This window comes from Megalobrama amblycephala, linkage group LG21 (assembly GCF_018812025.1).
Source record: "Megalobrama amblycephala isolate DHTTF-2021 linkage group LG21, ASM1881202v1, whole genome shotgun sequence".
Taxonomy (NCBI): Eukaryota; Metazoa; Chordata; class Actinopteri; order Cypriniformes; family Xenocyprididae; genus Megalobrama; species Megalobrama amblycephala.
In genome coordinates, this window is record NC_063064.1 from 25,543,315 (window position 1) to 25,567,509 (window position 24,195).

The 24,195-nt window shown below is 37.0% G+C and overlaps 1 protein-coding gene across 1 annotated transcript in view; it reads right to left on the reverse strand.

The window, feature by feature from the left end:
* Positions 1 to 3,041: 3,041 nt before the first annotated feature.
* The window catches only part of col6a1 (collagen, type VI, alpha 1), a 42,975-nt gene continuing 21,821 nt past the window's right edge, over positions 3,042 to 24,195 (reverse strand). The window contains exons 21-35 of the mRNA XM_048172055.1: positions 22,464 to 22,526; positions 22,310 to 22,372; positions 22,171 to 22,221; positions 22,039 to 22,074; positions 21,095 to 21,157; positions 12,937 to 13,002; positions 11,059 to 11,094; positions 9,258 to 9,294; positions 7,407 to 7,415; positions 7,185 to 7,309; positions 6,773 to 6,882; positions 6,415 to 6,601; positions 5,382 to 5,553; positions 4,609 to 4,638; positions 3,042 to 4,528 (exon numbers count right to left, since the gene is read on the reverse strand). Coding sequence (XP_048028012.1) covers positions 3,897 to 4,528; positions 4,609 to 4,638; positions 5,382 to 5,553; positions 6,415 to 6,601; positions 6,773 to 6,882; positions 7,185 to 7,309; positions 7,407 to 7,415; positions 9,258 to 9,294; positions 11,059 to 11,094; positions 12,937 to 13,002; positions 21,095 to 21,157; positions 22,039 to 22,074; positions 22,171 to 22,221; positions 22,310 to 22,372; positions 22,464 to 22,526 — 1,680 coding nt within the window. The 3' untranslated portion in view covers positions 3,042 to 3,896. The remainder of the gene's footprint in view (positions 4,529 to 4,608; positions 4,639 to 5,381; positions 5,554 to 6,414; positions 6,602 to 6,772; positions 6,883 to 7,184; positions 7,310 to 7,406; positions 7,416 to 9,257; positions 9,295 to 11,058; positions 11,095 to 12,936; positions 13,003 to 21,094; positions 21,158 to 22,038; positions 22,075 to 22,170; positions 22,222 to 22,309; positions 22,373 to 22,463; positions 22,527 to 24,195) is intronic.

A 24,195-nucleotide genomic window follows, 5' to 3' on the forward strand; every position in this document is an offset into this window, starting at 1 on the left:
CTTTTTATAGTTTTTCACCAAAGGAGAAAGTTACCATCATCGAGGTCAGGGTTTGTTTTAGTTGAGCTCTTGACCCTTGACTTTTTAATATTAGATTTTGTTTGGGCAATTTCAACTGCATTAAAACCAACCAGACAAGCAAAGTTAAAAGATGATCAGGTGGTGTTGATTATGTTTTCACATAATCATTATTTGATCTGAATCACTGAACTCATTTAGAGCCCAATCTCTGAGTTAGATTTACATTATTGATTACAGCAGCACTGTGATTCTACAGCGGAAGATCAACTTTTACAATACAATTTTTTTTTTAAAAGTTGTCCTTATCACAAAAAAAAAAAAATTATTTTAGGCACACACAGACATCAAGAATCAGCGTATGAATCTCAACAACGGTGACATATTCTGATAAACAGATCAACTCTGAACATTAGAAAACAAGCTACTAAAAAGTCACAGAAAAACAGCAAAATTTAAATAGTGAGAATAAAGAAAATTACTAAAACAATTCAGCTCATAATTTATTCATGCAGCAATGCATGATGGGAGGCATGGATGAATTTTGAATGGTGGCAAGTTAACTTGCTTACATTGAACTTAAATATACTAGGTGTAATAACTACAAAGTAATTAATATTACAAAACATTTTAAGTTAAATGAACTCGAATTATTAAGTTAACATTACATAATTTTTTTAGGGCAACCAGTTTCCTCAAATTTCTTTAAGTAAATTCAACTTATCCGGGCTAACAGTGTGTGGTTCTGCTCCCTAGAGTTTGGAAAGGAAACGGATGGCATGGCAAAACCTCAACAGATGAAGGTGAGATTACACCGCTGCTACTGAATGCCTGACCGCAGATGACCTCGTACTAGGTTTAACAACCACTTGCTGTGAAGGTGGCCACACTAGCTGCACACATCATGTAGAAGGGACTTCATATGGTGCTTCTGAGAGATATGAGAAACATGGTATTGGTAATTAGTAATAGATAAACTTGAAGGCCGTCGAAAGATGCAATCCAAATTGGTAACAGATTCTGGAGGGAGAAAAAAATCAGACCCTCATAGATGTTTATGAAATGTTTGTTATCTTAAAGTATTGGTTCATTACCATCTAACAGATGCTAATGATGTACTAAAAGCAGGATGGATGAATGAAGGGACAGGGTGCCAGACATCAAGCAACACTTGCCAATGCAAATGTTAAGTGTTTTGTTTACCTGAAAGGAATCCAGTAAGACTATTATTTTAATGTATCACAGTTGTTCTTCAATGTCTTTTCTAGGGAAAATTAGCATTAAAGCGTACAATGGCTAAAACGAATCCACGTGTGAACCGTTTACAGATGATGTGAAGCACACTAGAGCTTCCTCTCATGCTTTCTCATCTCGATACTAAATAAACCGATTCAGGAGTTCATTAATATTATAAGTTAATAAAAATAATATTTTTATTCAGCAAGGATGCATTAAAATCACGTGACACTAAAGAATGATGTAGGGCTTCCATCACAGGAATAAATTGCATTTTAAAATATATTTAAAAAGAAATTGAAATTGTGATAATTTCAGCAGAAATTATTTGCATTTGTCAGCAGAAATGTGTATCCTTTATCATGAGGCTGGCAAGTGCATTTCTGCCCTGTTTCATGTCACTTCACTAAACAATAATTGTATAGATACACTGTAAAAAAAATCCCAGTAAAATTTACGGTAAAAAACCGGCAGCTGTGGTTGCCAGAACTTTACCGTAAAAAATACAGTAGCAACGTAAAATTTTTTTGTTAAATTTACGGTAAAATAACGTATTTCATTAACTGATATAATGTTTATTTACCAACCTAATGAAGTACTAATATCTGTTTTGTACCTTTATAATACACTGACAGTCACCAAACACGGTGGTGATAAGAGTCACATGATGAATCAAAGTTCATCACAAGCAGATTTTCCACAAGCTGAGAAGGACAACACTAACATATAGAAGGTGCACACAGTGTCATTCACACACACACACTAAACACCATCATGGTAACATGCATGAAATTTTAAAAATGCAGTAAACATTAATTTAACAACATTAGATGTAACATAAAACCCTAATGTACATATCTGATTAGAAAAAAATGAGAAAAACTAAGAAGAAACAGAGTTATTTCAACGAAAATATATCAAATGTGAAGTGTCACGCAGGGAATTGTGGGAATGTCAATGTACGTTTTTTCACTGTAAATTTTACAATGAATTGTTATTTTTCACTTCCAAAAACTGTGAATTTAACGGTATTTTACCGCAAAATTACATTAAATGTACCGTTAGATCTATTACAGTTATTCACCGTATATAGTACGGAAACTTAGTGTAAACCAATTAACAGTTTTTCACCGCAGCATTTTTACAGTCTTTTACTGTTAAAATCACGGTCATTTTTTAGTGTGTAGGTTTAAATGGCCTTGTCAGATGATATCAGTTCTTAGCTGATTTGGGTTGAGGAAAGCATTATGCCTCATAGAAAAAGCACAGCCAGATCTCTAATGACATATTGCATGTTGTCAGGGAGTTGTGGTTGTTAACTGGATGTTTTCCATGTGGAGAATTTGCATTGTCAAGTTGCCATTGTGCAAATGTACAGGCAATCCCATTCTCTGTTCAACAAGTGAACAAGCAACAAGTGTTCATCCTCTCCAGGATTTATTCCTTATGGGATAAACAGTGTATCTCAAATCGTTTTTCAACACTAATAATCTAAGGGACGCAAAATACAGACTGCAAAAAAAAAAAATAAATGTCCTGATTTATTACTGCATAACAGATTTTCAAATGTACAGCAGCCATAAATTAATGACAGATGAATGAATGGTTTCATGAAGATTTTTGTGGCATATGCAAGAAGATAAATTACTAAGACAAGCAATTCAAGACATTCTCCTATAATAAACTAAATTGACCCTGATCATCCACAGCATCTTTTGGTGGATTGTGAAATTTGTGCATGCAGCAGTTTTTTAATAAAGATGGACAAATGACAGAGGCGTTAGTAGTGGGGTGTAGCATCCTTTATTTCAATCCTTTTACAATAGCCCCGAGGCTGGTCTCAAATACATTTCCGACATTAGGAAACCTATTGGTAAACTCTTTGGCTAAAGGCATTAAAGAACCATTTTGAAGAAACCTGCATTTGAATAACTAAAGGAGTTAGTGTAGTGTTTACATCGGTAGCACCAAATATATCTTCAAGTTTTACTTGTAATGCTAATAATTAAGTGTACCACAGACAAATGCAAATAAAGAACTTGTGGACTTGTTGCAAGCAGGGTCCAAAATAAATGAGATTCAAAGATAGATAGATAGATAGATAGATAGATAGATAGATAGATAGATAGATAGATAGATAGATAGATAGAAAGAATGTGTTTATTTTGGACTCTAGTTGCTAGATATGTGTTTCATTGCATTTTAATGATACTGATAATGATAATGATACTCCTTATATTTATAAAAAGTCTGTATCATCATAGAGATTTCAGCTCCTGACCACTGAAATGATGAATTTTCTGTGCCCTCAATATTACTTAATGCCAATTTCTGGCAGTTATGGACAGCAAACTTTAATACAGTCATATAGTCAAAGCACTTGAACTCACTCAAACAATTGGCATAAACTTTGAAATGAATCGATTAATCCCTATACTTCACAAAGACTAAGTGACATAAAAAATAGGCATTATTTTTAAGAATTCTGACACAATCATTTACTGTCTTTTACGAAATGAACTGACTATGAAAAAACTTTTATGTTCAGATATATCATTCACATGAAAAACAGACAAAAAACTGAAACAATCAAAGCTTGTGCTATACTGCCGCCCACCCCCTTCGTTCCTGGACCCCTCCCTCTACCCAGTCACCGTCGAATCCGCTCCAATCCTCGCATTCGACTCCAGGGAAATCTTGCGGGAGACAGTTTGGTAAAAGACCCCAGTGACCATCGAGCGGTAGTCGGGTACTTTGAAAAGGTGGCGGTAGGCGTACGTGTTGTCATACGGCCGGCCACGGCTCACCAGGGTACGCAGGTGGGCCTCGTTCACCTGATTTCCCACGGCCAGCACGTACAGCTCAATGCCTGCGTTTCTCACCCGCTCCACGGCTTTCTCGATCTGGATGGTGTTTACGCCTTGGGAACGACCATCTGAAAACACCAGCAGCTTCTTCCTCCTTGTCCTGCCACCCATGAAGCGCTCGATGGCGAAGGTGAGAGCGTTTGTTACCTGTGTACCTGCATTCTGGAACTTGGCTTCTGCGATTTGAGCGACCACCTGGGTGTCGTTTGTGGAAAATTCAGCCTCCAAGTTGGCATTGTTGCTGTACTGGCCAACGGCAACCCGGACCTGGAAGCCTCCGTTTTCTGCTAACAGAAAGCGCTTAGCCAACATCTTTGAGAAGTCCTTGGTCATCTCGAAGTTCTTGGAGCCCACGCTGGCTGAGCTGTCCATCATGATGAGGACATCGGTGTAGTCAGTAAATGAAACTGGAGAAGAGGAAAAGGGTGTAACCATTATTATCTAATGGTCAAAATGCTGACAAATCTGCTCTCAAATAAATACTTACTTGGACAAGTATAAGTGGGACACTTCTTGTCTGTGAAAAAAGGACAATATAGTGAATAACTGTTTCTCAAAATCAGATCCAGAACTCACAAAGCACCCTAAGGCCCAGTTTACACCTGGTATTAAGATGCGTTTTGGTCAATTTGATCACAAGTAGATGAGGGAGACACGCTCCCGTTTACACCTGGTGTTTTAATCTCTCTTCTGTCCACTTTCAACCACTTCTGTCCTGATTTCTTCAAAGAGAGGGTCTATGCTTGGGTAAATGTATGGGCTTTTTAAGATCTTTCGATCTAATGGACAAAATAAACTCACACAATTTACTTATGAACGCAACGAGGACGACGAAAAAACACATTGAGAGCAGCAGCTTTCTGCTCTGATAACTACAAGACCACAGCAAACGCTGTTAGTGTTAGAAATCAGGATTGTCGAGAGAACATTGTGCTTGGTACATTTTTCGTCTTCAAACCAAACTTGGGTCTTCAGCCGACAAAATTTAACTAGGGAGCTTCCCATAATGTTTACGTGTTAGGTCAGTAGGCGGAAAGTAGCTGTTCAAATGCATGAGCGTCTACAGTACGAAAGCAATCCGGTCAAATGCGTTTTTGACTACCTCTGGAAGTGGTCGAAAGTGGACAAGCTCAAAACGTTTTAGACCCCGTTTACAACTGTATTTAGCGCCATCCACTTGTGATCCGATTGACCGAACCACATCTTAATACGAGGTGTGAACAGGGTCTAAATCTGCTGCAGATACTGTATTTAATCTACCTTCACAGATTCTCTCAGTCAGGTTTTGCAGGAAGCCGTCATCCAGAAGAAGACCAAAGTTGTTCAGGACAAATGAGAAACCTTGTCTGGGATCATCTTTACACACAAGCTCATCAAGCTGTTCTGGATTGGGCTGCCTTTCTGCATAATCCGTGACTCCAACACCACCAACCTGCCAGAAACCAGAAGTGAGTTGAGACTAATCCTTGCTGGTTGTGAATTTCATTTAACCTCAGTTCATACTTGGATCCCAATAACATGAAATGTCACTGGATCACAAGTTCTTCCTAACTAAACACCATGACATTACATCTGCAGTATATTAGATTAATATAATTGAATAATGAATTTCTGTGGAAAAAGTTTCTGTACACTTCCATACAAAAAGTTAGCTCCAAATTCAAGCCAGGCTCATTGGAAAAACGTGCCTGTTGCGAAATTTCTGCAAATTGATATTAAACATCGCTTCTTGCATATTTCATGGCAGTTAAATATCCAATGTGTGGCATGAACAGCTAGTTCATTTTTATCTGAAACAGATCAAATCTGGACACGGTATCACGGTCAGCAACAAAATGTCCATGTTGTGTTTGAAAATAACGTATCACCCACACTAAATCCTACCTTAAACCTAACTGATAGTGTTAAAAAAAGCAAATGTGACATTAAAAAATTGGCAACCATGCCATTTTATCTCGCAAGTCTTTGAGCTATTTTATCATGACTCTGGTTTCACAGGACTCGTACCTGAGCATTCTCCATCATAAGTGCAACGTTGTATCAGGTGAGGTACCAAGCAAGTTTACTATGACCAAAATGCAAATGCATGTGATGCAAATGTCAAAATGTATTAGTTTACAAATCATGCACTGTGGTAAATGTTTTGAAGTCATATACTATTGTTTATTAATCAATAAAAATTGTTGGTGTTTTACTCCCACTAGGTATGATTTGGAGTTTTACAAAAATCTAGATCTAGAGGCACATTTTTCCTAAAAGCCTACTGTAGGTTGTCCAAATTCATTAGGTTTACCTTCAGACCCTTGCCACACAGCACGTTTAGGGGCACTGTGTCCCTCTTGGTGTCAGAGCGTCCATCAGTTAGGACAATGACCACACTCCTCTCCGTCACTAGCTTGCTAATCATGTTTCTTAGAGAGTACTGCAGAGCTTCTCCTGTGTACGTGGCTTCAGCTATCCAGCGCAAGTCTTTCACAGCTCTGAAGTGAATGACAAAGATCATTTTTCTTTATTTCTTCAGGCACAATGCCAGACATGACCACAAAATACAAGCTCATCTGATACGGAAACTAATTTCTTAGTTGCTTGAAGTCATTGCCATATCGTGTGCAGATTGTGGCTTCTAACAAGAGAAAATCAATATTTCATACTGTTTTAGGTCTGTCAGGGTCTTAATGTTGGGGTCACCAAGCTGTACGACCTCCTGAGCACTAGCACCGCTGTACTGCACCACGCCAATACGAGACTCATTGGCACCAAACTGCAAAAAAGAAACAGGAAACTCAACTTAAATGCATCTACTGTATTTTCATTATAATGTGGAATTCATTCAGAAGAGCCCATGCATCTAGCATGTAACCACCACATCTTCAAGATTAAAGGGGACCAAATGTAACAATTTAAGAATCGACCATTGAAACCCACATCGGTCGACCACTAATATGAATAAGATGGGGAATGAGTCTTTCTTAGTGTCTATCATGATTACAGCCCAAATGAATCAAAGCTGACAGTTAACTGAAGTGTTAATGAGTCCCATGGACATCTAAAACAAAAACATACCTGTCTTAACTTGAGTCTGTCCATTACAGTCACAATGAAGTCTTTAGCAATGGCAAAGTTAGAAGCTCCAATACTCTCAGAGCTGTCCACAATAAAGGCAATGTCCAGGGGTCCGCATGTGCATTCTTAAACAAAGCATGCATATAAAGAAGACGGCATTGCAAAACACCAAATGAAACAGTTTGAAATAATTCTCATATACTTCAAAGTCTTGGGACTTACCACAGCAAGCTGAAAGAAAGTAAAAACACATTACATTTGCATCAAATCTCACAACATTAGGCAGATCAGAAACGCATGTTCTATCAAAACATTCACAGTAAGGGATCCACAATTATTTTACAATTTTACAGATGAAAGAAACAATAAGTGTTCATAAAAGTTTATTCATTCAGCTTTGAACTAATTATCCTGACTGTTTTTTTCTCTTACTTTTGAATTTGTAACACCATATTGTGGTGGCAATGAGCAGAACAAAAGCCATATAAAATACACAGTAAAATAACCAGAGTTAAATCAACTCTGCTCACAGTACATATGGTCTCTCCCTAAATAGTGTTAAAGTAACACTGAAGCAGAGTTAAAGTTAATGAGATAATTAAGTAATTAATAAGGCTGTGACTGAAGTCAGTTGTAGTTCTTGTGTTTCTCTTTTCTTCAGTGATTCTGCTTGTTAACAGCAGGTGTTCATCACTAATGCACAATCATCACTTAATTAATTGCTTAATTATCTCATTAACTTTAACTCTGCTTTAGTGTTATTTTAACTCTATTTAGAGAGGGACCATATGTACTCTGCGCAGAGTTGATTTAACTCTGGAGATTTTGCTGTGTACCGACCCGAATGGCAAAAGTCTGGACAGTACTAGGCATAAGTAATATTATGTTTGGGAGGAAAAATAAATGGTAAAACTTGAATTAACACAAAGCAGCCTAATCTCAAGTGAATGGCTGGACCTATTTGTCTTGTTGGCTGAAACGGATATTTTTTATGCTTTTTCTCTGGCCCCTGGGGTCTCATTCATAATACAGCACACGGATTTAACTCTTACATTAAAAATGTAATTTATAAAATTAAATACTGACACAACAACACAGTCAAGACTTTTTATTACAAAAGCAACTCAAGATGAATGCACAGGGCTGAAGCCCAAGGGCCGTACAGGGAGGACAACCTTCATTACCCAAAGAAATTGGGCCATATGAAGTAAAACAGCAGCCCACGAAACATTATTCGCATCTGATTGGTTAATACTGTCGAATCCTTTTCTTTCAAACTGATGTGTACTTTCACACTGAACTTTTACACACTTCTGTTCAAAGAATCAGTGTTTTCTCTCCAACTGGATTGTGTCCTATTTTCACATGCCCAGAAGGCAATATTAAATATCTTAATAGCTTCCAAAACTAATATTTATGATAAACGTGCACAATATGAGCATTTAAATGAATCCATTCTGGGCTATGGCTCCAGCAAGAGTTATAAAACAAAATAATGAATATCCTTTCAAAAACAATAAACGGATGATTCTGTGGCATAATTTGAATAATTATAAATCTGCATAATAGCTTGTGCAACTTAAGTGGACCTACATATGACATATTTTACATAGGAATGCATGATTTCTAACAGTGTTTTGAGAAAAAAAAGAAAAAAAAAAGCACATTCTCTCTCTCTCTCACACACACACACACACACACAGAGAGACATACAGTATATTGAAATCTACTTGGCTCAAAAATCTGAATGTATTGTGTAAGGTTTTGTAGAAGGTCTAAGATATTCCTCAAGTTGCAAATGCTGAATAGTGGTTAGTATTTTACTTAGTGGCAGAGTATCTCAGTGTTTTCTCATTTCTTTTACTCCTTGCTAATATTTTTTTGCATGTCCTCTACTGGCCTGCAAAGTTTTGTGAACACTGAGCTGGTGAGGTGGATTGCTGTATCATCACTTCATGGCACGAGTCGACACTATGGTGTTAAATCAGTGTGGGCGACAGGCAGGTCGCCATTTATGGAGGCAGTGAAACTGAGCAGTGAGTCATGGGTAAATACAAAAACAGGTCTACTCACAGCACATCTTCATGATGATATCCAGAATCTCACATTCCTACAAAGAGAGAGAGAGACAGTAAGAGAAAGAGACTGCTGCCTCTGCAACTGATTTTCTCTGTCGCCATTTTGTATCACAAAATGGAGCCACAAGTTCATGTTGTTTTAATTACAGGAAATTCTGCACTTTCTGCACAACGCTCCCCAGAGACTCACAATTACTGCAAAGACTTTTTAAAAGTGTATTTCCTCTTGTGAAGGATGAAAACACATACTATCAACACCAAGAGTCCTGAAATAGGGGTCATGAAGAATCTAATTTTCCATGATCTTTTGATGAAAAAAAAAAACAAAAAACATTGTACTGTTCAAATTAATAATATGCAAATCTTTCTCGCCAGGAAAAATAAAATAAAAATTAAACTAAGTTTAAAAATCCCTGGCTCAGAGTCAGACATACTATGGACACATGCCACATTTATTGCGACACATATTTTCAGATTCAGAAACTTCAGAAACTCACAGTAATAAAGTAATATTATAATACTAATATAATAAGTAATATATATTACACCACAATAACTAATTTTAAAATGTAGGAGCACCTACAGCTCTGCAGATCCTTCTGAAGGAAACTATATCAGTCTGATCTTAACAGTTAATGCACCACATTTCAACATAGATTGCTTAGTGAGCCTTTACGGGTGTGTTTACACTTGGTTTGGTCTAAATGCGCTTGTTGTATGTGCGTAGCCTACATATGATGGTATTTTGCTGAGTCGAGAACTCGTGAAGAGCTTATAAAATGTGTAAAGGAGTCAAAAGAGTGGCAGTAATCCCTTCATCATCAAAGACTTTATATATAGAAAGACGGTGCACTCGTATATGAATGAGAGAAAGTGCAATGCCCCGCCTTCTAAATAAGAGCCAATCGCTGACCGGTAAAGTCATTGCATCACTGCAGTGGCCGTTAGAAGCTCTGGTTCCTATAGAAACAGTCAGACGCGCGCTTCCTATAGAGACGTGCACTTAGGACTGCGCATTAGCTTGATCCAGCCTGAAAAATGCCATTTTTGTCATGATTCAAGCATTTGGAATATTTATGAGACAGTTGTTGTCAGATTTCATTGGTGATTTCAAAGATGAAATTTAATCGAAAGCTTGGCGAACAGCTTCGGAGAATTTGATGTTTCACATTCAAAGAGATAGGAGCTGCACTTGCATGCCCAAGAGGCATTTTAAAGATGGCCGCCGAGTGAAATTACTTGTCTTAAAGGGACTTTGGTTTTAATCGAACCAATCATGCCAAGTGTGAACACACCCTAAAATTACACTGGACTCGTATCTAATTTCAAAATTCATTCACAAAATTTTAGCCTGTTTAATTCTATAATGGAGAAAATGGTTAAATGGTCACTAAATAATGAATGTTATGGGAAAAAAACTTTACATTACACATTACAAGTAGCCCTGCACATCTATAGTGTCATGCATTCATTTCTTTGCAGATGCAATTGGAACAAGCCAGCTGTCGTGTGCTATTAAAGGGTGCTTTTATTCCACAAAAAGACTAGTCTGGTATGTGCTTAGGCCTTGGCTACTGATTACCATAGCTACTGGCTGTCAGCAATGTGGAATTAATCAAAATAATGTGAATTGTGGAATGTCCAGGATCATTTATTATCAAGAGCACTGTCACCCTCTTTGTCTCCATACAGGAAACTGTACTGGAACATTTGCATTTGGCTATATCCAATAATGTGTGCTTTCTTTGATTTGTACATTCAGTAAAAGCCAGTTTAATCAGATCAAACTCACTCACATCTGCTCCTTGAGGCCCAGGTGGTCCTGGTGGTCCCTGTGCATGAATACAAGACAGATGAAATATACAATGTGCACACGAAGGCACACACTTTACTTCTGTAGTATCGAACAACATAAACAGGACTGTGAAAGGGTCACTCTCTGTTTTGTTACATGCTACACAGATGTAATTCTGCCAGAGCAATGAAGCTGAATCGCTTTCCAAATAAGAGCATTTTTGAGACTGACAAGTCTCCTCCTCTCTGGATGTCATCCAGTGGTGTAGAGGAACATCACAAAATTGCAGGCTGAGAGAAATTTCCCTTCCCACACACCCATAACTCATAGCTGTTTAACGCCGTTCTACATTTGTACACTTAAAACTTCTTTTGGCTCTTCTAGACAGTGTAAGAGCCTTGTTGTTTACTTCTGAAAATATAATAACGCCAGTCACCTTCTAAATGTATCTGATGAGATTGTTTGTTTAACCAAGTTCAGGTCCAGGTTTTCTGGCATGCTTTAGGTTAAGTGAGCATGTCAACCTGTGGCCAGTAGTATTTTTGATACTATATCAAGCAAACAATAAAACTTGTTTTTCTAACTTTTATTTGACCAAAATTTTGGGGTTAGATTTGTTGATCACATTCCACTGAATTGCTCAAAAAAAGATTGAACTTTCTTGTGCCTTTGGATCTCAGGCATTCAATCCAACAGCAGATCGGCATGTCTAGGTTTCACTGATTCAGAATACAGATACATTATTTAAAGTGTGTCAGGATGATGACATAAGCACAAGGTACGCAGAATATCATGCTCATATGAACCTTCATTGGAGAACTAGAATCAAAATATGAACATATATGACCATTTTTATCATTAAACCCTTAAAGGTGCCCTAGAATCAAAAATTGAATTTATCTTGGCATAGTTGAATAACAAGAGTTCAGTACATGGAAATGACATACAGTGAGTCTCAAACACCATTGTTTCCTCATTCTTGTGTAAATCTCATTTGTTTAAAAGACCTCCGAAAAACAGGCGAATCTCAACATAACACCGACTGTTATGTTGAGCCCCCAATATTTGCATATGCCAGCCCATGTTCAAGGCATTACACAAGGGCAGCCAGTATTAACGTCTGGATGTGCACAGCTGAATCATCAGACTAGGTAAGCAAGCAAGAACAACAGCGAAAAATGGCAGATGGAGCGATAATAACTGACATGATCCATGATATCATGATATTTTTAGTGATATTTGTAAATTGTCTTTATAAATGTTTCGTTAGCATGTTGCTAATGTACTGTTAAATGTGGTTAAAGTTACCATCATTTATTACTGTATTCACGCAGACAAGGGAGCGGTCGCTATTTTCATTTTTAAACACTTGCAGTCTGTATAATGCATAAACACAACTTCATTCTTTATAAATCTCTCCAACAGTGTGTAATGTTAGCTTTAGCCACGAAGCACTATCAAACTCATTCAGAATCGAATGTAAACATCCAAATAAATACAATACTCACATGATCCGATGCATACATGCAGTATGCATGGCGAACATCTTGTAAAGATCCATTTGAGGGTTATATTAGCTGTGTGAACTTTGTAAATGCACTGTATTATAGTCGAGAGCTCGGGGGGCAGGGAGCGCGAGATTTAAAGGGGCCGCAGCCTGAATCGGTGCATAGTTAATGATGCCCCAAAATAGGCAGTTAAAAAAATTTATTAAAAAAAAATCTATGGGGTATTTTGAGCTGAAACTTCACAGACACATTCAGGGGACACCTTAGACTTATATTACATCTTGTAAAAACTGGTTCTAGGGCACCTTTAATAAACATCAGTATGGAAAAATGCAGGAAACATGCTGAAAACATGGTGCATTCACACTCACAGGATTTCCTTCAGGTCCCCTGTGACCTTTGGCTCCTTTAGGCCCAGGTGGTCCTGGCCTGTCATTCTGTGGAAAACAAGATATGAACATTTAGCTTGGAAAATACAGTGTTATAAGTGGATGTACCATTTTAACTCATTGACAGAATTTTTCATCATTTATAACAATGCTTTCCCACAAGACTCTTAATCCCAGCCTCATTCTTTCAGACCTCACAATGTAATATCAATATGACCATTGCAATCAGCTGTTCAAAACCCTCCTACACAACTATCTCCCTCCATATAAACAATTGAAATGGTCTCCATTAATTCAGCTGTCTCTGCACAGTTTTGCCTCCAGCCCAGCAGATACGTTCACCCCTTCATTTCTGTCTCGTGCCAGATCACGCTCAGGCGGTGAGATAATACTAACCACCTGTCCTTATTACAAGCCGTCTCTCCCATGCTGCTTCAATTACCTTCAAATTCCTCACTTCAAAGTCCACAACTGTGACACACGTTCTCCTAGCAGGCTCACAGTAGGGACGAGGTTAAATGATGCCGTCATGCCAATATTGTTATGGCTCATTGTGATTACCTTGACAGATACTAGACCAAATGTGGGCCTCCCGGGTTTGGGAGAGGCCGGAGAAGCCCAATCAATTGTTTACAAGCACAGAAAAACATTTCCAAACAGTCTTGACCAGCAGAAAGATAAGGCCAAACACAAGGAAGAAGAGCACCTTCATGGCTCATATGGAGCAGATGTGAGGCCCTGAATAATAATGTATACAAAATAACGTGCATATATATATACACACCATTAAATCAAACACTTAAACATAATAAATACATCAATTTGTCTAAGTAAGAACATGTTAACCTAGAAAAATAAATGTATATCACTGCTAATATGTATAATCAACAGAATGCTAATGCTCCAAAAAAATGCAGCTAAAGCTACTACATCACCTAACAGTTATACTAGGAGAAAGTAAAGTAAATAAATATTCATTTTCCACAAAAAGTAGATCAGGCTTCAAACTGGTTGCTATAAGGTATTATTTGTTTCAGCCACAGTTCAGTTTGGTTCTATGTAACGAACAAACAAACTAGATTGCTAGCATGCTACTGTATGCTAGTGTTGAGTGCTTCATAGCATGTTGCTATGCAGGGTGTTCTGGTGGTGGTTATCATGCTAAACCGATCAGAAAAGTATTAATAAAAAGAACACTTGATGAGTTTCACCTTATTTACAACCCTAAGTATGAGAAATAGTAATATTGATTGACTTAGCACTATTAACAGAAGTCTTCAGAAACTGTGTATATAAGATCACTGTGTAAACAGTTTAAACATCCGAAACACAAATGCTACAAAATGTTCATATATCATGTAAACATTGCATTTGATTAATAAAGGCCTTTCTGTAGCCCAAACATTCAAGTGTGTATTCAATCACAGCAGTTTAACTTTACTTTAAATCAGTGTTTGTTTTAGCTTGTTAAAATGTTCTTCCTTCTGAGTTATTGGGGATATTATTCCGTCCAGACCTGATAGTTATTATGAAGAGCCTCTGGCCATTCTTTAAGATTCAGCTGTAAAACACATGGTAAACATTTTAATTTATGGCCACTGCAATTCTGCTAATGATTACGTTTGGAATTATAGTCAGTTGGCTTCTTTTTGATCTTTGCGCAACCAAATGCATTTTCCATTGTAAACGGATTGTAAATGCATTCTAAATGAATCTTAGTACGGTAAACTAGTCAACACTTTTACGGAGGGTCTTTAGGTTTTTGTGAGCAGTTGAAGAAAGTTACAGAGAGGTGATAAACAGTAAGTTTCTAATTATCGTAAAGTGTATGTGTGGTTGAACTTTGAGTACGTCTGTCTAAAGCCATTGCCTTTTCATGTTTTAGGCTCAAAACATGCTGTAAGTCAGGGGCGTCCAAGCTCGGTCCTGGAGGGCTACTGTCCTGAGTTTAGCTCCAACTTGCCTCAACACACCTGCCTGAAAGTTTCTAGTATGCCTAATTAGACCTTGATTAGCTGGTTCAGGTGTGTTTGAAGCTGGGGTTGGAGCTAAACTCTGCAGGACAGGAGTTTGGACACCCCTGCTCTAAGTGAACTCTTCTAGCTAAACAAGTTTGTTGTTTTCTGAAATGTGTCCGAACACAATTCATTACACCATGCAAGTGCATTTTCAACCTTGTCACAAGTGGCAGTTATAGAGGATATTTAACATAAAAATCCAAGAAGAAACCACTGGGTGCTATACAGAAACGTCTTTGGTTACTAAATGTAACCTCGGTTCCCCGAGATGAGGGAGCAAGACATTGCGTTTTCTCAGAACCTTGTTATATTAAGGCCAATTAAAAGAACGTTGGGAACTTTGTAACTCTGTCTATGGGTTTTGCAAATATTTAACCAATGAAAAGCATTTAAAATGCTTGTGACTAAACCTTGTAACGTCACTAGATCCTCACACTGTTGATAAAGCCTCATAACACAGTAAGGGAACTTTTGTTACACAGTGTAAGAAATAGTAATAGTGATGCTTTTCTTAGCAAACACCGCTGATATCAGAAGTCTGCAGACAGGGTATACTGTATGTCTTCAACAGAAAGATCATCATGTGTAAACAGTTTACACACATCTGCTGCAAAATGTGTGTGGCTTGTAAACATCCCGTATGATTTATGTGGCCCAAACATTCAAGCGTGCATTCAATCACAGCTCAACAAACAAACAAAAATCTCTCTCTCTTTCCTCTCAATGTAGGAGAGTCTTCAACCATTTTAAAATTAGAACGTCATTTCCAAAGAAAGAACTATGAACAGCAGACAGATGAAAAACAATTCTTCACATATGTTTGTCTCCACCACTTCCTTGAAGGTTTTGGTTTTGCATGGACAAAGACAAACACAATGATGAATAGTGAAGCTGTCTGGGCGTTAGATCACCAAAAATCGACTCCAGATGACAGAAGATGAAAGCTTGTGAGCATATGTATTTGTTGCTATTTTGTGTCGGGTTGTACAACCACAATAAAGTGACTCGAGTGTTTTGATGTAAAAATTAAACATGAGCTCAGAGATTTGATATAAGCATGTGTGATATGTTTACAGCCGACATTCACCTTGTTACTCGATTTACATCCCAGACAAGGGTGGGTGCTATGAACAAAACCTCATATCATGGTTATTTTATTATATATGGGATAATCCACAGCTAGGTGTGCTTTACATGATTTAATGTACAACGTGGAGGCAAAGAATCACTCACCTCGAAACGGAGGCGAAGTGCATTAAAATTGTGTAAAGCACACCTAGCTGTGTATTATCCGGCTTATACCATGGTCATTTACCAACCGTAACCGCGTTTCCATTACCCTTTAAACTGCGCAAATTGAAATTGCGCAAAAACTCCCATATATCGCAAAAATGTTTTTACGCTTGCATGAAGTGGTTTCTCAAGCTATTCGAAAAATTTTGCAAAACTGCAATGGAAACAGTTTTTTCGCATTTACAGGTCACCTGCCATATGTAAAAGTCGATCATTCTTTAAAGATGGCGCGGTATGTTTGGACAGAAGATGAGAGTTCTTCATTAAACTCATAAAAGACAGAAGTATTATGGGACTACTGGATTCTAAACAACAAAGAAATGCCACAATTTGAATTTATCAAGACCTTGAAGCAGGTAGGAGGGAGAAACACCCAGAAACACCTCATACGTGGCAGCTTCCAAGTATAAGGGGCTTTCCTCCTTTCCTACATGTACGTCTCCTTTGATTAAAAATATAATCAAATATAATATATAGTAATATAATATAATCTTAGAAATATATAAACCTACCAACATCCATTGCCATGGTTTTTGGAATGACTTATCGCGAGAGGAAAAAAAGACGTTTTACGCTGTCTTCACATGCTATCGAATTATCGTGAATAGAAGTTTTCAAGGTAAAAATTGCACATGAACACCCTCCCATTTTGAAACTTGAATGCAATGAGCTCGTAATCGCGACTTCAAAAGTGGGAATTATCAAATTTCTAATTTATCGATATTTAGAAAATAAAGTGACAAGATGAAGCAGTTATTGTTTGCAGCACAAAATTTGACTGGAAAGGTTAAAATGACAGTTATTTTCGTTTTGAACTTAATGGGTGCAAACAAAAGATCAATTGAACAATCTCACATTGTCTCATATAACATAAAACATACAAACAATAAAAAGACTCAAAACAATAAAACAAATCCTATAAAATGGATAGTCCTAACTTTAAAAATTGGCTTGATTAGTCTGTATTCATGCACCAATTATTAAAAAATATAAACTCAAAATAAATTTAACCTATATTGAAATATTTCTACCGTCACACAATATATAGCAACCTATTGTCCTGTCCTACCACAAATATGTTCCAGATGTAAGGAAGTGACATACTGAAATGGAATTTATGGTGTGATATTACAAAGTCTGCAGTCCATGCTTTTGTCCTGCCCATTTGGAAGTTTGGATTCTTGGATAACAAAACAAAGAGTTCAAAATCTACCCGCTGATTAGATCAAGTAACAACTGAGCGCTAAAGGAAAACGCTGCAATCAAATTTCCTACAGATGTACAAAATGGCCAGAACAATCAAAGAACCAAACGTGCGGGACATTTCCTCAAACATATCTGCTGAGGAAGTGCACAGCTAGACAACATAAACAATAATAGGAGAAGCAATTAGTCAGCGGAGACAGCGGTAGCGCATAAGTGTTTGCTTAATACCTTGTTTCTGTTGTTCACATTAATATTTGCTGCTAGGAAGGATTCAGTCGTTTACTGCTTATTTCTATTTTTTACTGTCATTATAATTTCTGTATTTTGATTGCACATTAGAATATTAGCTGTCAGCTAAGAAGAAGGCTATTTGTTATTTGTATTGCTGGGGGAGGTATCCAAAGCACATACATTGGTCAAGGCGGTACCTCAAGGATCGGTTCTTGGACCCCTCCTCTTTTCCATATACACTATATTACTGGGACCCATCATACAGGCACATGGTTTCTTCTACCAGTGCTATGCTGATGACACACAGCTCTACTGTTCAGTTTCAGTTTCAGTTTCAGTTTAATTTATTTATATAGCACATTTAATAACGACAAAGTCGACCAAAGTGCTGCACAGAGAAATAAAATTATACTATTATCAAAAACAAAAGAGGGTATACAACACTAAAAACACACGCTGAATACAGTAGTTACTCGAGTCCATAAGCCTTTTTAAAAAGATTTAAAAACTGGTACAGAAGTGGCAGATCTCAAGATAAGAGGCAAGTTATTCCACAACTGGGGTGCAGCCACCGAAAATCGATCCCCCTTAAAGGATTAGTTCACTTTTAAATAAACTTTTCCTGATAATTTACTCACCCCCATGTCATCCAGGATGTCCATGTCTTTCTTTCTTCAGTCGAAAAGAAATTAAAGTTTTTGATGAAAACATTCCAGGATTTTTCTCCTTATAGTAGACTTCAATGGGCACCAAACAGTTGAAGGTCATAATTAGTTTCACTGCAGCTTCAAATTGTTCAACACGATCCCAGATGAGAAATAAGGGTCTTATCTAGTGAAACCATCGCTCATTTTCTTAAAAAAATTTAAAATTATATAAGTTTTAACCTTAAATGCTCATCTTGAACTAGCTCTCTTCTTCTTCTCTATTTGAATTCCAGCAGTGTAGACGCTGCTAAGCGTATTACTGCCCTCCACAGGTCAAAGTTTGAACTAATTTTTATATGGAATATGCTAGTTCAATAGTATATAACAATTATTTCAAGCTTTGGCCTGTGGAGGGCAGTAATGCGCTTAGCAGCGTCTACTCTGCTGAAATTCAAATAGAGAAGAAGAAGAAGAGAGCTAGTTCAAGATTAGCATTTAAGGTTAATACTTATATAATTTTAAATTTTTTTCAGAAAATGAGCGATGGTTTCACTAGATAAGACCATTATTTCTCATCTGGGATTGTGTAGAACAATTTGAAGCTGCATTGAAACTAATTTTGACCTTCAACCGTTTGGTGCCCATTGAAGTCTACTGTAAGGAGAAAAATCCTGGAATTTTTTCATCAAAAACTTTAATTTCTTTTCGACTGAAGAAAGAAAGACATGGACATCTTGGATGACATGGGGTTGAGTAAATTATCAGGAAAAGTTTATTTAAAAGTGAACTAATCCTTTAAGCTTTAAGCGCGTTTTGGGACTGACAGCAACAGTGTGTTTGATGACCTTAAAGGCCTACTGGTCTGGTGGTAGGACAAAAGGTAGGCCAAGCCATTCAGGGACTTATAGACAAACAATAATACCTTGAACTGGATTCTATCCTCAATGGGGATATATGTTCCCTCTTCCTTGTCCCCGTTAAAAATTTTGCTGCAGCATTTTGAACCAGCTGCAGGCGAGACAAGCACGATTGAGTGACCCCCAAATATAGTGAGTTGCAGTAATCCAGTCTTGATGAAATGAATGCGTGGATAACTGTTTCTAAGTCCCTGAATGAAAGAAAAGATTTTATTTTGGCAATCACCCTGAGCTGGAAAAATGCTGATTTGACAACTGAGTTTATTTGTTTGTCAAACTTAAGTTCATTTCAACCAAATGATCCAACAGTAGCTGCAGAGATCTCAGACTTCCTGGCAGACATCTCAGCAAAAATGAAAGAACAAAAAATCTGATTTATGAGCAATACTAGCAATCTCCACTAATAAACTTGTACTAAAAATGGATCCAACTAATCCAGGAAAGATTAGGTATTGGGTAGGATTAAAGGATCCAAAAATCCAGCTAAATGGATGTAGCAATGTTGAAAAAATGGATGTAGCATCCTCCCAAAAATAAGAGATGTTATTGCAGTGGCTAAATTAAGCATCTTGAACATTTTCATTTGATAAAAAAGATGCAAGAATTGTACCAATAACACCTCTACTGCAACAACTGTTCCATTAGCTGTTCTAAACCACATATCAACACTGAACCGCACAGCAGGAGTCCTCACTTAATTGTCCAAATTCAAACCTCTTCACCACAACTTCCACCATTTATATCAATCATCGGATACAGAAAACAGCACTGTGTCGAAACCTGTGACTCTTCTACAGCACATGTTGTTTTGTGCGAGTGGAGACCCATCTGTTGGACTGAAAGTGTGTGGGGACTGTTTAAGAATGTAAACCAGCTGAGGAGTCTGGCTTTAGAAAAGTCTAAAACATGAACTTCCAACAAATTTCTGCTCTTAAGCATTCTTGTTTATCAAAACTGATATTTCATTTATATATCAAAACTGATATTTAATTTATATTAGACATCTCTAAAAATGTTTTGTTTATTAATGCATGCATTCAACAGTGACAAAGAAAAAAAAAATTGGCTCTGACGGGATTTTCTCACAAAAGAAATCTGGCAAAATCAAGTATTTTAAGACTCCCTTTCAAGCTGGTGGAAACTAAGGTAAATAAAGATACAAACTCTTGAACTTTGCTTCCTTGAATCCATGACAACAAGATATACACTGCTGCCTAATCTCATCCCTAGAGACAGCGACCAAAACGCTGAAAGCCTCCAGGATTCTCCAGGAGAGCAAGAGAGACTTGACACATATTAAAGGAACGTTCCAAGTTAATACAAATCATATTTTCCTCTTTAAATTTCAGAAATGCATAGTTCATTTTGTGAAATTATGTTTATTTTGTATGGAGTCATGGAGCGGCCATGTTGAAATCACATGGCCAAATCAAATACAGCTAACTTTATTTTGTTTTATTTGTTATTGGACATTTTCTTTTGCAGAATAAATGAGCTATTGCTGACTGAGATTAAATGTTTGCATTTGCAAATTTATTTTGCTAAGTATTTTAACCAAGACAAGTGTTGCACATTTCAGATTTTAAACACTTGATAATAGTGCTTTCGATAGTGCTTAACTTGTATTGAACCCAAAACATTCCTTTAAAAGAGAAAAATTTCATGAACAACAGGGGAAGGAAAACAGGAGAAAAGTGGTATGCGCGCTATGGAAACTTTTGACTACTCTTAGAGAGAGGAAAAAATGATAAAGAAGCTAAACAAGAGGTGGAAAAAGAAAAAAGGGTGATACAGTGTGATGAGCAAAAGTGAATTTAAAATGACTCACATCTAATCCAGGGTCACCTGGCTCTCCATCATCTCCCTTGGGTCCAGGGGTTCCTTTTCCACCCTTGAAAGTGAGAAGATAAAGAAAGTGCAAGTAAGTATGAGGGATACTAGGTCAGAGGAATTATCTTTGCTGTGTCAGCTCATCAACCGTCTCCTCTTTACGTCTGGACTCGGTCTAGACAATTTACATCTGCTGAGGATGAGCAGATTCAGCTGTTGTGTGTCTATTGCGATACACAATCCCTGCTGTGAGACACATATGCACTAAACCCAGATGAATCAAGACTATGTGAATCAACAGTTAGGCATGCTAATAAAACCACTAATAAATCATATGAATCATTCTCAGTACTAACATCATCTTACATATGGAGGCTATCTTTTAATGGCTTAATAATTTTGAATTTCATGATAACCACAGACGTGAATTATATGCTCGTTGTGGAGTACAGGATTTTTCCAATTCATTTTCTGATGTGCATAAGCATGTATTTTAAAGTTTCATGCAAAATATTCAGTAACACTTTATTTTACAATGCCGTAGTTACACGTTACTACATGTACTTACTATAGTAATAACAGTAAATTATGCATAGTTACAAGTAACTAACCCTAAACCAAACCCTAACCCTAACTGTAACTCTATAGTAAGTACATGTAGTTAATTAATAGTACTCAGTACTTATTTGCGTAATTACAATGTAAATACAGCACTGTAAAATAAAGTGTAATCAAATATTCAAACATGCACAAATAGTTTGAGAGTGCAGGGAGATCTGATTACATAATTCACAATGATTTATAAGAGTAGGAGGTTCCTACTACAGTATCTTGCTAATGGATCGTTCTTCAGGATTATGGTTCTTAGTAGCAATGTCAGTTTCTCAGTGCAGAAAATGAATGGGGATTTTTACTTCTGGAACACTAGTTCAGGATACTCACAGGTACTCCTGAATCTCCCCTGGGACCAGGATAACCCTAAAATGATACGAAACATGCACATAAACACTATAGATACTCCACTGGATATGATTTTTGAGGGCAAGATGTTTAACCAATTGAGAGGTACTCTACCTGGAAACCGTGGCAACCCTCAGTTCCATTTCCTGGTGGTCCGTCGTCACCCTGAGCAGGTAAAAAACTTTGTTACAGACACGGATAACTGCCTTTGGTTAGTTAAAACTAGATCTGAAGATCAACAAATCTAACTCACCCTCTCTCCTATTAGGCCTCTGTCTCCTGGGGCCCCTTTGATTCCTCTGACCCCTTTAGATCCCTAAAGCACAGAAATCCAACATAGGAAATCAGTCGTAGATGCAACGTTAGGTCAGGGTGAAAGGAAATTAAGACTGGTTAACATTACCCACCTCTGGCCCAGCAGGACCCTCGTCACCACGATAACCTGGTGCCCCTGCCCTTCCTGGCTCACCCTGTTGGAAATGGGAAATTATATTCCTGAAGACATTTGAATATATTAGCATCCCACTGTTGGGAAAAAACAAAAAACAAAACACTTAAACCAGCCTAAACTAGTTTTCTGGTTTTGGTTACATGGTCTCCCAGCTTGGTCAATTCTCCTAGTTTTACCAGCTGAAAAGCAACCAACAAAACTGACCAAAACTAATTTTCAAATTTAATGTGAAATTATAATTGAGTGAAGAAAGAGACCACAGAAGAGACATGACATTATTACCAATTCTCAGATATATGAATATATATTGAGAGTCTGATTCTCACTATTAACTAGCTGCTTATTAGCATACATATTACTAGGATATTGGCTGTTTATTAGTACTAAAGTGTGACCATATATATATATATATATATATATATATATATATATATATATATATATATATATATATATATATATATATATGGGTGGTTCTGCAACTACGGGCACTTTTAAGTCCCAGTAGTGAAATTTAAGGTTTATGTTCAAATTTTTCATCTAAAGCTTCATAATTATAAACACAGTGTCATTACACACCTTGACTTAAAAAATAATGACTGAATAATATGATTTAATGAAAACTTATGAAGCATTTAAAGGTCAAACGCAAATTTTTGCTCATGTCCCACACCTGTGGTTTCAATGCTGAGATGTGTAAAATTAGCTAATTCTTTTACAATATGACATTATTTCAAATGAATTAGTTTAAAATAAATGTTACTTTACACCATCTTAAAAATCTTTTTTTGTTTACTAATCATTTATATGATTTTTTAAAAATCTAAATACACCTGTCCCACACTTTTGAGTCCTTACCGCAACACTGAAAAAAAGACTCTTAATATGACATTTGTTCAAAGCCAAACAAATCTAGTTTCTATGGAAACAGAAATTAGCATGTGAGCACATGGCTTACAGATTAGGCCACGCCTATTAGTTCACTCACAAAATCCAGAAAACTAAGATAAAGATCATCTTTTCTTCATAAATATTTATTATGTGTCCTTACCATTCAGCTTAGTAACTGAATTTATATTACTGTTTAATACATGTACTGTATATATATATATATATATATGCCATTACTGACCTATCGGAAATATATTCCAAAAGCTGTGTAATAACAAACTGTAGTAACATTCGGTAGTCTCATTCAAAGGAGGAGAATAAAAGTCACCTAAGAGTCAAGGGTGTAGACACTGAAGACAGAGAGCCATTCATGACAACATAACCACATATTGGAATCATACAGTTATCTAATGTTTAGCTTTTTTCTGGCCTTGGAGATCTGAGTCATCAACTAAAAATATACTTTTGGTAAATGACTCAGTAAAAAATTGGTTATTTTTTTTTATATACCGTAGCATTACATTTCCAAACGCGGAATCTGGCACATGGTCGAATTAAATCAGTAAAAAAGCAGGCTTTGAGAAGGCAGTGGCTCATGACTTCAGAAACCCATCCAGATTTCCACCTATTTGAACACTTGGTTCTTTCCCATCCCACCCACTCAACTCTACTGGAAAATAACTCTGCCAGGACAAAACCAATAAAAAAGGAAAAACTAAAACTCATGATTCGCTGGTAAGCGCAAAAGCTGCGCATCTGGGATAGTGGCGGTTCTCGCTATTTGCTAATGAAGTCTA